The sequence below is a fragment of the Hemiscyllium ocellatum genome, chromosome X, assembly GCF_020745735.1.
Source record: "Hemiscyllium ocellatum isolate sHemOce1 chromosome X, sHemOce1.pat.X.cur, whole genome shotgun sequence".
In the NCBI taxonomy this organism is placed as follows: Eukaryota; Metazoa; Chordata; class Chondrichthyes; order Orectolobiformes; family Hemiscylliidae; genus Hemiscyllium; species Hemiscyllium ocellatum.
The window spans coordinates 13,178,442-13,194,379 of NC_083453.1; the positions used below are offsets into that span (position 1 = coordinate 13,178,442).

A 15,938-nucleotide genomic window follows, 5' to 3' on the forward strand; every position below is an offset into this window, starting at 1 on the left:
AGAGGTTCTTATTTAAAATCTAACACATCATAATAGGAGAAGGCACATGCAATTCAGTCTCTTGAACCTGCTCTGCCGTACAGATCACAGCTGACCTTCGAAATTAAGTTCACTTTCTCGTCCTATTTCTTGACCCTCAATGTCCAAAAATCTATTGATCTCTGTTTTGTACGTAATGATTCAATGTCTGTACCCTTTGGGTGACAAAATCTCCTCATTTCAGTCTGAAATGACTGACTCCTTATCCTGAGACTGTGAACCTCCAGCAGGGGTCAGCAGAGGTACTGCATCTCAGCACTGACCCTGTCAAACCCTCCATGCATTTACACATTTCATTGTGGTCACCTCATGCTTCTACACTCCAGAGAATATCGGCCTGTACTACTTAATCATTCCTTATAGGGTAGCCCTCTTGTCCCAGGAACCCTTCCTGTGAACGTTTGTTGCTCTCCGCCATGGCAACAAATCATCCCTTAGGAAAAGCTAAAATTATGCTTAGTACTCCAGGTGTGGTCTCAAAGCCCTGTATAATTGTAGGAAGACTTCATTCCTCTTGTTCTCTAGCCCCTTCAAAATAAAGACAAACAATCAATGTTCCCTCCTAATTTCTAGTTCTGCCTGCATGACAACTTTGGTGTTGTCCCAATCGAATTCGTGTTGTTTGTCATCTGAGTGTATGGCTACTAGGGATAGCTGGTCGTGTCGTTTCGTGGCTAGTTGGTGTTCATGGATGCGGGTTGTTAGCTGTCTTCCTGTTTGTCCTATGTAGTGTTTTGTGCAGTCCTTGTATGGGATTTTGTACACTACACTATTATAGGGCAGGCCAAACAGAGAACAGTCAGGGAATTCCTAGAGGCATGGCACTCATCCACAAATTCTATCAACAGACACATCGACCTAGACCCTATATACCAGACACTGCAGCGGACAGCAACTGACAACCGGAAGCGGCAGATTCAAACCAGTATAAATGCCGGAGGAATCAGCACAGAAGCGCTTCACAGGAGGCTCCCAAGCACTGAAGATGTCACCTAGAAAGGGGACGAAACGTTTGCAACAAAAACTCCCAGCTCGGCGAACAGAACCACAACAATAATTAAGTTGAGTTAATGATGACAATACAATAATTTTAAGCGAACAGATTAAACCATATGCCGTCAGAGGAAATTAAGCTGCATTGAATCCCAGAGAGAAAGAGGAAGTGGGGAACAGAAGGAAAATCACAGAAAGCAACGAATTGTGATTGAGAAAATTTGCTCTTTCCTGAAATGCGAAGGTGTTAAATCATTTATACAAAACTGGTACAACTTTGACATCCTCCAGTCTGACTGTATAATGTCCTTTTCAGGCAATAAGACACTATTGGATTTACAATGACAGCCATCCTGGTGACAGCACAGAATGGAGCAGAGTAGGATGTTTCTTTGTACATGAAGCAACATATATTTCCACCACTGACCAGAAAGAAAGATCATTTACTTTGGTATATATTGGTAGGTTTTAAATCTTAAAGTCATTTTACATTCAACTGTTCATGGAACAGCTAAAGAACAGACTGAATAATGACCTGAAGACCAAGGAAGAAAACAGAGGGAAAGTGAGAAACTGAAAAAGAAACTGCAGAAGCTAAAAGAACAAACTAAGCAGTGTTGAAGTGCAGCTTCATGTCTTCTTATCCTCACGTAACAATGATTTGGAGATGCTGGTGTTGCACTGGGGTGTACAAAGTTAAAAATCACACAACACCAGGTTATAGTCCAACAGGTTTAATTGGAAGCACTAGCTTTCGGAGCGTCGCTCCTTCATCAGGCCACCTGATGAAGAAGCGTCGCTCCGAAAGCTAGTGTGCTTCCAATCAAACCTGTTGGACTATAACCTGGTGTTGTGTGATTTTTAACTCACGTGACAATGTTATTCTTGCCCATGCCATTGGACGGAGTTGGTGGGTTAAAGGAGGGGAACATTGACGGTTACAATCCAACATAAAGAGGTGGATTTCCACCATGAGTACCTTGGTGGTAATCCAGAGAGTGGATCCCCCACCTTTTAAGCTCTTCAACTGATTGAAAATTTGTGGAATTTAGAGAATAAGACTTAAGTTGGCACCAGATACTGGGCAGCTAGTGAAGACAAAGTGTACCTAAAAAGTCCCCTGAACTCTGTTCAAGCCACCTGACTATTCCTGGTGTTGGTTTCACCTCAGTTCTTTTAGTCCTCAGAATGTCCTTTTAAAAAGATCCAAAATCCCTTGTTTGTTGGATTTACTCACCCGCATTATGATTTTCAGGTAGATTTGGCTGTAGCGCCCAGAATGTTCTAGTGGGAACCACTGGTTAAAGCTCATATCTGGGCTCATCAGCAACTGTGACAGAGAAATGGATAGTGACCCCAGACTAAATTGACGGTCATCATCTTTAACCTAGAAGAAAAATTAACGTGCACAGATTTAACTGAAACATGTACTTGTAATTAATGATTGTGATTTATAATCCTTCACTTCTCTTATTTTATCTTTACCCCATTTTCAGTTATTGCCCTTCCTTGTTTTACTTTCCTAAATGTTAGCAATGTTGCTTTAAGACTGTTTTAGGATCATCACATCTTGTCCATTATAAAGCATAGAACATTACAGCGCAGTACAGGTCCTTCGGCCCCTGATGTTGTGCCAACCTGTGAAACCAATCTGAAGCATATCTAACCTACGCTATTCCATTTTCATCCATATGTTTATCCAATGACCATTTAAATGCCCTTAAAGTTGGCGAGTCTACTACTGTTTCAGGCAGGGGCATTCCACACCACTACTATTCTCTGAGTAAAGAAACTACCTCTGACATCTGTCCTATATCCATCACCCCTCAATTTAAAGCTATGTCTCCTCGTGCTGGCCATCACCATCCAAGGAAAAAAGCTCTCATTGTCCACCCTATCAAACCCTCTGATCATCTTATATGTCTCAACTAAGTCACCTTTCAGCCTTCTTCTGTCTAATGAAAACAGCTCAAGTCCATTAGCCTTTCCTCATAAGGCCTTCCCTCCAAACCAGGCAACATCCTAGTAAATCTCTGAACCCACTCCAAAGCTTCCACATCCTTCCTATAATGTGGTGACCAGAACATTATGTATAGTAAAATAAAAATGACAACACAAAAACATGATTTGGAGATGCCGGTGTTGGACTGGGGTGTACAAAGTTAAAATCACACAACACCAGGTTATAGTCCAACAGGTTTAATTGGAAGCACACTAGCTTTCGGAGTGACGCTCCCACTCCTACCACCTGATGAAGGAGTGTCGCTCCGAAAGCTAGTGTGCTTCCAATTAAACCTGTTGGACTATAACCTGGTGTTGTGTGATTTTTAACTTTGAAAACAGAAACAGGTTGTTTGAACACACCAATTTACATTTACCCACCTTTCCTTAAACTATCTAATCTATTTGTAAATATTGAAATCCACTGGTTTAACAAAATCCTATTTGCCTAAATAGTATCTCCACTGCACCTCCAATAAAAGTATTGACAGTGGATTCAGAGAAACCCAAGGAGATTACAGGCTACTGTCTCTGTTTCAATTCCTAACTCTAGTGGTGAAAGTGAGCACTGCAAATGCTGGAGATTAGAGTCAAGATTAGAGTGGTGCTGGAAAAGCACAGCAGGTCAGGCAGCATCTAAGGAGCAGAAAAACCAACGTTTCGGGCAAAAGCCCTTCATCAGGAATGGGCTTTTCCAATCATCATTCCTGATAAAGGGCTTTTGCCCGAAATGTCGATTTTCCTGCTCCTCGGATGCTGCCTGACTTGCTATGCTTTTCCAGCACCACTCTAATCTTGCTCCTAACTCCTGTGGTCTATTGTACATTCTCACAACCATATTTCCCCATTATCTGTCCTAAGTCTTAGATTACATGATTAAATGCATCTGGCTATTCAATCGTAGTCACAACGCAGAAACAGACCCTTCAACCCAACTCGTCCATGCTGACCAGGTTTCCAAAACCGAACTAGTCTCATAATCTCTATAAATCTTCCCTATCCATGCAGCTGCCCAAATGCCTTTTTAAATGTAATTTTACTCACCTTCACCACTTCTTCTGGCAGCTCATTCCATATATACATCACCCTCTCTGTGAAAACGTCCCTTAGGTCCCTTTTATTTCTTTCCCCTCTCACCCTAAATCTATGCCCTCTAGTTCTGGACTCCCCCTCCCCAGGGAAAAGACCTTGTCTATTTATCCCATTCATGTCCCTCATGATTTTATAAACCTCTGTAAGTTTACCCCTCAGCCTCCTATGATCCAGGGAAAACAGCTCAGCCTATTTGGCTTATCCTTATAACTCAAACCTTCCAGTCTCTTTCCAACAGCAAGGCGACCAGAATTATGTGCAGTATTCCAAATGTGGCATTACCAATCACCTGATTTTTGTCACTGATGCTGGTGGGTTAAGATTTGGAATCTTCTCCCTTGCTAATTCAAAACTATCTCCTCATTAAAGTTGCTCAGCAAAGCAAAACCTTTGGTCTCTGTCTTAAGTTCCATTTTATAGTTGTTTGTAGGATGTGGAAGTCACTGGTTAGACCAACAATTGTTGCTCATCCCTAACTGTCCTTGAGAAGGAGTGGACTGTTGCCTCTTTGGGGGAAAAAAAACCAGAGTAACCTGTTATGTCATTTGAAAGTAGACAAGCAGGAGGCTGTAAGAACACAGCAAGGCAGGAGGTGGAGAAATTGATGTTTCAGGTATAACCCTTCAGGAATGGGGGGAGGGGGAGCTGCAGATAAAGGGGCATGGGTGAGGGGGGTTTTGGGTGAGGAGAGGGGCTGGGTGGTAGGTGAAGACTGAGGCTGTGATCTGGTTGGTCGATGAGAGGAGTGAATCCAGTTGGTAACTGGAAGGAAGGGTTAATCAGAGGAATGGAAGGGAGGCAGAGGGGCTGGGAAGGGAGTCAGGGGATGGGAAGGGAGGTTATTTGAAATTGGAGAACTCAATGTTGAGTCCTCGGTCTGTAGGCTGCCAAGGCGGAAGATGGTGTTGTTCCTCCAATTTGCGGTTTGGTTTGTTGTGGCAATGGAGGAGGCCAAGGATGGTCATGTCGGAAAGGGAGTGGAAAGGAGAATTAAAATTGATGGATGACTGGGAGGTCAGGTGCACCTTACAGTCATTTGAAAGGGCAGTTTAGATTTAACCACATTTCTGTGGGTCTACAGTGAAAACAGCAGCCCTACCAAGATACGGTTTTATAACAATCCAATAATTTTGTAATCAATGTTTTTTAAAATTTCAAGGGAATTAATTAATTGAATTTAAATTTCCCAGTTGCTATGATGGATCTCATGTCTCTGGATCATTAGTCAAGGTCTCTGGATTATTAGTCGAGTAACATAACCATCACATGACCTTACACAGTAACTATGTGGCTCAGTGTTAACTTTAGTCTGATTGTGCAATTATGAAATGCTTTGGAACACTTTAACATATTAAAAGCACGACATAAGTTCTTGTTATTGATGGTCATAAAAGTTTGAAAATGCTTCAGGTGATGCAGTTCACCACAAAATCCATAGACAATGCAAAATTAAGGAGTTCCTCTAAGGAAAATAAAAGGTGACAGACACCGTTTAAATTAGCATTTCAAAACCCCTCTGGAGGAGTGAAGGAAGGTACCTGTATATCAAGGTCTTGTTGATTTGGATTTTGAACAAAAAATGTAAAGGCATCCTCCCAAACTGGGGCATTTGTGTTATACACCGTCTGTGGGAAGAGAAAATCATGTGACATATTGGAGAAGCAGAAATTTGTCAACTTAATTTGTCAGTTTAAAAATATAACTCTGAAAGTCAGAAGGAGTGCATTGTCTTTCTCTTGACATACTAATCCATGAACCATAACACACATTTAATTGTTTTTTAAGATTACTTATAGTGTGGAAACAGGCCCTTCGGCCCAACAAGTCCACACCGACCCTCCGAAGAGCAACCCACCCAGACCCATTTCCCTACATTTACACCTATTCACTACGGGCAATTTAGCATGGCCAATTCACCTAATCTGCACATTTTTGGACTGTGGGAGGAAACCGGAGCACCCGGAGGAAACCCACACAGACACGGGGAGAGTGTGCAAACACCACACAGACAGTTGCCTGAGGTGGGAATTGAACCCGGGTCTCTGGCGCTGTGAGGCAGCAGTGCTAACCACTGAGCCACCGTGCCTTGTTTTACCCAGTTTCCAATATGTCCAATGGTATGATCTCTCTACATCACACTTAAAATATAGAAGAATATTGACTTATTATAAAGTAAAAGAAAAACCATATTGATGAAAATGATGAACTGGCTAACATATTCAGTTTGTAATATGAAAATATAAATGTTACCCCTGTAAATAACTCAACACCCACCTGTGCACGCACGTGCACATGCACACACACTCTCTCTCTATATATCTCTTCCACTCACGCACATACACACAAAAGGGAAAATTGTTTGGGAGAAACATTTGACCAATAAGTCTTAGTTCATGAAGCAAAAAGAATACTGTGACAGAGAGTCGCAGAGTCATAGAGAAGTACAGCACGGAAACAGACCCTTCAGTCCAAATTGTCCATACCGACCAGATATCCTAACCTAATCTAGTCCCATTTGCCTGCTCCTGGCCCATATCCCTCTGAACCCTTCCTATTCATATAACCATCCAGATGTCTTTTAAATGCTGTATTGTACCAGCCTCCACCACTTCCTCTGGCAGTTCATTCCATATACACACTACCCTCTATGTGAAAGCATTGCCCCTTAGGTCCCTTTTATACATTTCCCCTCTCACCCTAAATGTATGCCCTCGAATTCTGGAGTTCCCCACCCCAGGGAAGAGACTCTGTCTATTTATCCTATCCATGCCCCTCATGATTTTATAAACCTCAATAACGTCACACCTCCGCCTTCGATGCTCCAGGGAAAACAGCCCCAGCCTATTCAGCCTCTCTCTATAGCTGAAATCCTCCAACCCTGGCAACATCCTTGTAAATCTTTTCTGAACCCTTTCAAGTTCCATAACATCCTTCCATTATGAAGGAGCCTAGAATTGCACACAATATTCCAAAAGTGGCCTAACCAATGTCCTGTACAGCCGCAACATGAACTCCCAGCTCCAATGCTCTGACCAATAAAGGAAAGCATACCAAATGCCATCTTCACTATCCTATCTACCTGCGACTCTACTTTCAAGGAAATATGAACCTGCACTCCAAGGTATCTTTACTCAGCAACACTCCACAGGGCCTTACCATTAAGTGTATAAGTCCTGCTAAGATTTGCTGTCCCAAAATATAGCACCTCACATTTATCTAAATTAAACTCAATCTGCCACTCCTCAGCCCATTGGCCCATCTGATCAAGATCCTGTTGTACTCTGATGTCACCTTCTTCTCTGTCCACTACACCTTCAATTTTGGTGTCATCTGCAAACTTACTAAGTGTACCTCCTATGTTCGCATTCAAAACATTTGTATAAATGATGAAAAGTAGTGGACCCAGCACCGATCCTTGTGGCACTCCACTGGTCACAGGCCTCCAGTCTGAAAAACAACTCTCCACCACCACCCTCTGTCTTCTACCTTCAAGCCAGTTCTGTATCAAGTGGCTAGTTCTCCCTGTATTCCATGAGATCTAACCTTGCTAACCAGTCTCCCATGAGCAACCTTGTCGAATGCCTTACTGAAGTCCATAAAGATCACATCCATTGCTCTGCCCTCATCAATCCTCTTTGTTACTTCTTCAAAAAACTCAATCAAGTTTGTGAGACATGACCTCTGACACACAAAGCCTTGCTGACTATCCTGAATCAGTCCTTGACTTTCCAAATACATGTAAAACCTGTCCCTCAGGATTCCCTCTCTAACAACTTGCCCACCACTGATGTCAGGCTCACCGGTCAACAGTTCCTTGGCTATTCGTTACCACATTTCTTAAATAGTGCCACCACGTTAGCCATCCTCTGGCATCTCACTTGTGACTATCAATAAAATATCTCAGCGAGGGGCCCAGCAATCACTTCCCTAACTTCCCGGAGAGTTCTGGGTTACACCTGATGTTCAGACACCTGTTGGTCTGGCATTGTGCCACATGGAGACAGTTATCACCAAACATAGGCTGATGTTTCTGCGAAATTGGTAGATGCGGCTTGCTCAGGAAACACAATGCCTTTTGGTCTCTGTTCAAGATCACAATCTGCTTTCACAATATATTTATCACAAATGTGCTGCAGAAACTGCAGACATCAGCTGGGTGGGGTGTTTTTTTTAGAAGGCTTCCACACAACTGAAAATCCAAAAAGAAATATCTAAGCTTGTAAAACACTATTCACAAACAGACATAAAATAGTTGGAAAAGTAGTCAGGTATTTTATTTGGCATGAGTTCAAGCAACCAAAATCAGCAATTATCCAGAACAATGTGGCTCCCAAGAAATGCATTGTTAAAAAATGTTCCAATGTGACTTTTTAATCCTCTTAAAAGAAATCCTGGTATCCAAAGTCATTTAAACTCAAATGTGCAAAAAATATTGAATGAGAAGCCAAAATAAGACTAAGGAGATCATGTTTAGTTAATTCTGATAGTTATGTACAAACTTCAGTACTTTACTGTATGTTTCCATGGACTGTACGCCACACTAAAGAGTATGTGAATGAGAGAAGCAGAAAATCTGAAGGAGAGCAAATTCTGCATGTGGAACTAATGACAATGATGGGGCTGTGCAAAGGACCATCATGGAGAACATGGTGGCAGTTCTTCCTTACTCAAAATTACACTGCACTCTCTTGACTTTAAGCAATGGACCTGGTAGTGTTTATCCATACCCTGCTCTCGAAGGTTTTGTCCAATAATGAGATCTGTACCAGTGCATTTGGTTCCCTGGATCCTTGCTTTAGCTGTGGATAAAAAGAAGAGATCATGAAACAGCAACTCCTGGAGGGGGAAATACAAGAACTGAGGAAGAGGAAGAATGAGAAAGGAGAGACACGAAAGAGAAATAATTAGCAGTCAGAAATATAGAAGGAATGGAAACCAAGAAGGTAGGAAATTAAAATTCCACTTGAACTACCATGAATTTCACCAGTTTCTGAGGATACATATTCAAGCCAGTTCTTTTTCAGTGGTTGTATATCAGGTCCGATGATGACCTAGCTAGGTAGCAGATTGAAGTCTAGAAAGGACCAAGGAGATGGGTTTACATACTTTTAAAATTCATTTTTTGAGTTTAGGAATGCCGCTATGAGGTTATGATTTCTGAGGCTTCCTGTGAGCAATTTTGACCTCCCCTGATGATGAGGACAATATAAAATGGGCCATTAGCCACATCCACAACTTGACCAGACGTTGTCAAGGTTTTGCGACATTCGGGCATAGATCATTTCAGGATCTGAAGAGTCACAAATGGTGCAGAACATTGTGCAAATCACTGATGAACATCCCCACTCTGACTTTATAACAGGAAAGGTTACTGATGAAGCAGCTGAAGTTGGTTGGGTCTGGAGCACTACCCTAAGAAACTCCTGCAGAGATGTCGTGGAGCTAAGATGATTGACCTCCATCAACCATAACTATCTCTAATGTGCCAGATTTGACTTGAACCAGTGGAAAGATTTCCCCAATCCCTACTGATTCCAGTTTCACTTTGGCTCCTTGATAGCACACAGTTAAATGAAGCCTTGATGTCAAGGGCACTCACTCTCAGCTTATTTATGGAATTCAGCTCTTTTGTCCATTTTTGGATGAATGCTATTGAGGTGAGGAGCTGAGCAGTCCTGGCAGAACCCAAACAGAGTCTCAGCGAGCAAATTATTTCTTTGCAATTGCCACTTGACAGCACTGTTCATGGCCCTTTCAATCACTTTGCTGGTTATTGAGAATAGAATTAAGGGACAGTAATTGGATGGGTTGGATTTGTCCTGACTTGTTACAGAACACAGATGGGCAATTTACCTACATTGTCAGGTACATGCTAATGTAGGTCTACTGGAAGAGATTGGCACGGTATTTCTGGAGCACAGAATTCCTTTAGTATTATGTCAGAATATTTTCAACGCTGTAGATTCGCAGGGTTCAGCTTTCAGCTATTCCTTGATGACACATGCAATGGATCAAACTGTCTGAACACTGTGATGCTGGAGTCCTCTGGCTGAAGTTGGATGCAAATATTTGAACCTTTTTCACTTGTGTGCTGGCCTCTTCCATTGTGGAGGATGAGGACATTTGTGGAGCCTGTTCCTCCAGTGAGGTGTTTAATTGTCTACGAACATGCTCAACTGGATGTGACAGGACTGCAGAGCTTCGGTCTGATCTATTGATTGCAAGGTCACTTAGCCCAGAGTGTTGCATGCATGCCAAACAGTGGAAGCAGCAACAAACACAAAGTGCTGGAGAAACTCGGCAGATTTGGCAGCATCTGTGGTGAGAGAAAGAGTTAAAAGTTTTGAATCCAATATGACTCTTTTCCAGAACTCTGTCACTATAAGAACTACACGATGGTCAATCTGCACGGGAGGGTCCGTCTTCCCAATACTGTCATGGACATGTTGCAGCTGTGACAAGTAGACAGGTGAGCAAGAGGTGATGTCCTTACTCTTTGTTGATTCCCTCACCATCTGTTGCTGACACAATCTAGTAGCTATGTCCTTTAAGGCTCGATCAGCTCAGTCATTTGTGGTGCATGCTGCTGAGCCACCCTTGATGGACTTTGAAGCCCCCCACCAAGAGTACATTCGTGCACCTGCCAGACAGTGCTTTCCAGTTGTATTCAACATGGAGGAGTACTGGAAATGCAACACTCTTGTCCCCAAAAAAATATGATAAGCCCAGCGACTACAGGCCAGTCAGTTTAACTTGAATGGTGGCAAAGCTTCTACAAGAATAATTCTGACAAAATTAAAAGTCACATGAATAAATGCAGTTTAATTAAAAAACGCCAGAAAAGATTTTTGAACAAAAAATCATGTTTAACTAATTTGATGGAGGTAACTTTGATCAGGTAATAGAAGGTTAACCAAGTGCAATCCTGTTGATGTGGCAGACATGGACTTCCAAAAAGTATTTGATACAGTGCCACATAACAAACTTGGGAGCAAAGTTACAACTCGAATAAAACAGACAATAGCATCATGTATTCAAAACTGACAGAGTGACAAGAAATAGTAGTGGTAATAGATGTTTTACAGAACGGAGGAAGGTTTAGAGTGAAGTTTCCCGAAGGTCATTGTTGGGATCCTTGCTCCTGATAATGACCAGGACATTCATGAACAGGGCACAAAATATGAAAAGTGGAAGCTCTATGAACAGTGAGGAAAACTTTAAAAGGATTTCAAGACGAGGAGGCATATTTTTAAGGTGGGGGAGAAAGATTTAACACGGACACGAGGGGCAAATTCTTTACACAGACGATGCATGTGGAATGAACTTCCTGAGGAAGTGGTGGATGTGGGTACAATTACAACATTTAAAAGACATTGAATAAGTAAATGAATAGGAAAGGTTTGGAGAGAGACATGGGCCAGGAGCAGGCAGGTGGGACTAGTTTAGTTTGGAATTATGTTCGTCATGAACTGGTTGGACCGAAGTGTCTGTTTCTGTGCTGTATGACTCTATGACGTCGATGATATGGACAAGTTGGTGGAATTGGCAGACAAATGGCAAATGAAGTGTAGTGGAGAGAAATGTGGAGTTATTCATTTTAGAGTTGTAATGTTTTACAACAAAGAAACAGGCTCTTCGTGTCCATGCCAGTCATCAAGCATCTAATTCTATTTTCCAGCACTTGGCTCAAAGCCTTGTATGCTATAGTGTTTCAAGGGTTCATCTAAATAGCTCTTAAATGTTGTGATGATTCTTGTCTCTTCCACCATCTCAGAGTCCCAAATACGCACTACCGTCTGGATTGAAAAAAATCTTCCTTAAATCCCCTCTAAACTTGCCCCTTGCCTTAAATCTATGCATCCTGGTTATTGACCTCTCCACTGAGGGAAAATGTTTCGCCATATCTGTGCCCCTCATAATTTTTGTACACCTCAATCAGGCCTCCACTTAGCCCTTTCTGCTTTAAGGAAAACAATTGCAACCTATCTAGTCTCTGTCTTCATAGCTGAATCATTCCAGTTCAGACAACATCCTGATGAGTCTCCTCTGCAACGTCTCCAGTGCAATCACAACCTTATGATGGTGTGGCAACCAGCTGTGACCTAACTAATGTCTTAAACAGATCCATCATAACCTCCCTGTTCTTGTATTCAGTGCTTCGACTCAAGGATAAGTATCCAATATACCACCTTATCTACTTATCTTGTTGCCTCAAGGGCCTATGGATATGAACACAAAGATCCCTCTTAATCCTCTGTACTTCCTCGTGTTCTACTATTCATTGGTCCCTTGCCTTGTTAGCGCGACGAAAATGCATCACTTCCCACTGTTCAGGATTCACTGTTCACCTGCTACTGTTCAGCCCATGTAAATCATCTGTAGTCTACGTGGTTTCTTCTTTGCCATTTACCACACCACTAATGTCAATAGGCATGCCTTTCTTATACCTATCATGTTATTCCAGCTGTTTGGTTTGTCTCCAGCACCGTCTTATTTTTAATTATTTGTAATTATCTGCTGCCTCAATTAATTGGATTATAGGTCATCCCCTTCACTTACTATTCAGCTGTTGGCACTTTACTCACACCATCTGATACTTCTGGTCAACTGCAGAGACTTATTATTCAACCTATTGACACTCCACTCACACCGTTTGTATGATCTTTTGATCTCTCTGCCTATAAATTCTGTGCCTATGTGCTTTTTTTCACTTCACCTGATGAAGGGGCTACGCTCTGAAAGCTTGTGATTTTGAATAAACCTGTTGGACTATAACCTGATGTTGTGTGATTTCTGATGTTGTCCAACCCCAGTCCAACACTGGCAGCTCCACATCATGTTATTATCATAGAGTTGTTACAGAGCAGAAGGCTGCTATTTTGCCCAACAAGTGACTATGAGCTCACTATACCGTACTAGGTGAATCACTCATTTTCTGTGCAGCATGGCACAGTTGTTTTCAGATGATAATTTCTCTCTTTTGAAAGTCACAGTTGAATCCAACTCCAGTTTGCTTCTGCCAGTTAGCTTAAATCTGTGCCCTTTCTAGAACTGGGAATAGTTTCTCTCTATTTAGTCTGTCCAGCCTTCTAATGATTTTGAGCACCACTATCAATCTTGTCTCAATGTTCTCTTCTCAAGGGAAAACAGCCCTACTGTCTGACCTTCCTTCATAACAAAAGTTCCTCATCTCTGGAACCATTCTTGTAAACTAGTTCTGCACTTCCTTAAAAGCCTTCTTGTCCTCTGTAAAATGTGGCATCCAGAACTGTACACAAGAACTAGTCTAACTGGTGTCTTATACAAGAATTGTTGGTGCAGGAGGGAGGGCTTTAGATTCCTGGATCATTGAATCCATTTCTAGGGAAGATGGGATCTTTTCAAGCCTGCTGAGTTGCACCTGAGCTGAAACAGGACCAACATCCTTGCTAGTGTTGTTTGTGTTTTGTTCGGGGTTTAGACTAATTTGACAGGGCAATGGAATATGGAGTGGAAGTACAATAGTGGGTGATGCACAGACAAATATAGGAGAGAAGACAAGTCAGTACGGGAGTCAAAGTATGTAACACTAAGTCAGGGCACAAGGGAGCGTGGCAAGGCTGCATGCCATTGTTTTAATGCAAGGGGTCTTGTCAATAAGGTATACGGGTTGATCATAGAATTTCTAAAGTGTGGAAGAAGGACATTCAGTCCATCAATTCCACACAGACCCTCCAAAGAGCATCCCACCTACCCTACCCCTGTAACCCTGCATTTCCTGTGGTCAATCTACCCAAGTTACACATCTTTGGACTGTGGGAGGAAACCACAGCATCCAGTCACTTGAGGATGGAATTGAACCAAGGTCATTGGCGCTGTGAGGCAGCAGTGTATATGGGCTGATGGTGCTCATTAACATGAGGATATATGGTTGAGGGAGGGACAGGACTGGTAGCTCAACATTCTAAAGTATAGAATCTTGAGATGAAACAGGGAGTGAGTAAAGGAAGAAGTGGTGTTACAATATTGATCAAGAAATCCATTATGGCAATAAAGAAAGATGTTATCCTAGAGGGTTCCTGAATAGAGGCGATATGGGTAGAATCTAAAGGCAAAACAGGAGCAATAATGTTGTTGAGAGTATACTATGAACCCATGACCAATTATAAAAAGAGAGGATAGTTATGTTGACAAATTTCCGGGAAAGCCATGGCATTCCTAAACTAATAATCCAGAACCCATGGCAGATGGAGACATTTGAATTAAAGCTTTTTTAAAATCTCCCACATCAATGTGTTTGACTCTTAACTGTCCTCTGGGGCAACTAGGGACAGGCCATAAATGTTAGTTTACCCAGTGAGATCCACATTTGGTGAATGAATTTAATTTTTAAAAAAATAATAGGCTAAGAATAGTGGTGGATGTCAACTTCCCAAATTAACTAGAACAGACAAAGTGTGAAAGGCTTAGAGGGTTTGGAATTCTCAAGATGTAACCAGGAGAGGTTTTTAAACGCGCATGTAGGAAGTCCCACAGGAGAGGGTTGGTGCTGCACCTAATTTTAGGGAATGAAGCCAGGCATATGGTAGAAATGTCAGCTGGGGGAACATTTCAGTCATAGTGACCATAACTCAGCAAGATTTAAGGTCTTCATGGAAAAGGACAAATATGGGTCAGAAATAAAGGCTCTGAATTGGGGCAGTCTGATTTTAAAATGACAAGACAGGATCTGGCCAAACTAAACTGGGAGCAGCTACTGGTAGGAAAATCCACATCAGAGCAGTTGGAGTGCTTCAGAAAAGGAATTGTGAAAGTGAAGGGTCAACATATTCCTGTCAGGGTGAAGGGTAGGATCAACAGACCCAGAGAACCCTGGATGTCAAGGAATCTAAAGGACTGGATAAGGAACAAAAGGGAAGCTTGTGGTAGATCCAGAAGGCTCATAACACCGGAAACCCTGGAGGTTTGTAGGAAGTGAATGGAGTTGCTTAAAAATGAAATTAGGAAAGCGAAGAGGTGACGTGAGAAAACCTGGGCAGGTAAAATAAAAGAAAATTCAAAAACATTTTGAAATATAACATGGCAAGAGTTATAGGCAGCCAAAAATGTGTTGCTGGAAAAGCGCAGCAGGTCAGGCAGCATCCAAGGAACAGGAAATTCGACGTTTCGGGCATAAGCCCTTCATCAGGAATGGCTTATGCCCGAAACCTCGAATTTCCTGTTCCTTGGATGCTGCCTGACCTGCTGCGCTTTTCCAGCAACACATTTTTGGCTCTGATCTCCAGCATCTGCAGACCTCACTTTCTCCTCGAAGAGTTATAGACAATCAGGGAAAGAGTAGGGCTCATTAGGGACGAAGATGGCAATTTCTGTCTGCAGCTGAACGAGGCAGCTGAGGTTTTAAATGAGTACTTTGTTTCTATATTCACTATAGAGGAGGATGATGTAGGTATGGAAATCAGGGAGGAGGAAGGTCAATGAAATACTTAAACAAACTACAATTGACAGAGGGAGGAGATATTAGTGGCTTTATCAAGCTTAAAATTGGAAAATTCCTGAGGCCCAGATGAGATCTTTCCAGACAGTAGTTGGAGATGGGGGAGCAGATTGCAAGGTCCCTTGCAGGGTCAAATCCTCTCTGGCCATAGGAGAGGTGCCAGAGGGCTGGAGGACAGCTGATGGAGTACCATTATTCAAGAAGGGTAATAGGAATAAACCGGTAAATTACAGGCCAGTGAAGGGAAGGGAAACTATTGGAAAAAAATTGGGGACAGAATTAACCTCCATTTGGAGAGGCAGAGATTAATCAAGGATAGTCAGCATGACTTTGTCAG

The 15,938-nt window shown here is 42.2% G+C and overlaps 1 protein-coding gene across 2 annotated transcripts in view; it reads right to left on the minus strand.

Annotated features, from left to right (window-relative positions):
- Positions 1-15,938, minus strand: part of esyt1a (extended synaptotagmin-like protein 1a) — a 159,698-nt gene that overhangs the window by 28,030 nt on the left and 115,730 nt on the right. For both annotated transcript variants that reach the window (XM_060821180.1, XM_060821181.1), the window contains 3 exons: positions 8,853-8,924; positions 5,664-5,750; positions 2,270-2,419 (listed from right to left, as the gene is read on the minus strand). In XM_060821180.1, the coding sequence (XP_060677163.1) occupies positions 2,270-2,419; positions 5,664-5,750; positions 8,853-8,924 (309 nt within the window). The remainder of the gene's footprint in view (positions 1-2,269; positions 2,420-5,663; positions 5,751-8,852; positions 8,925-15,938) is intronic.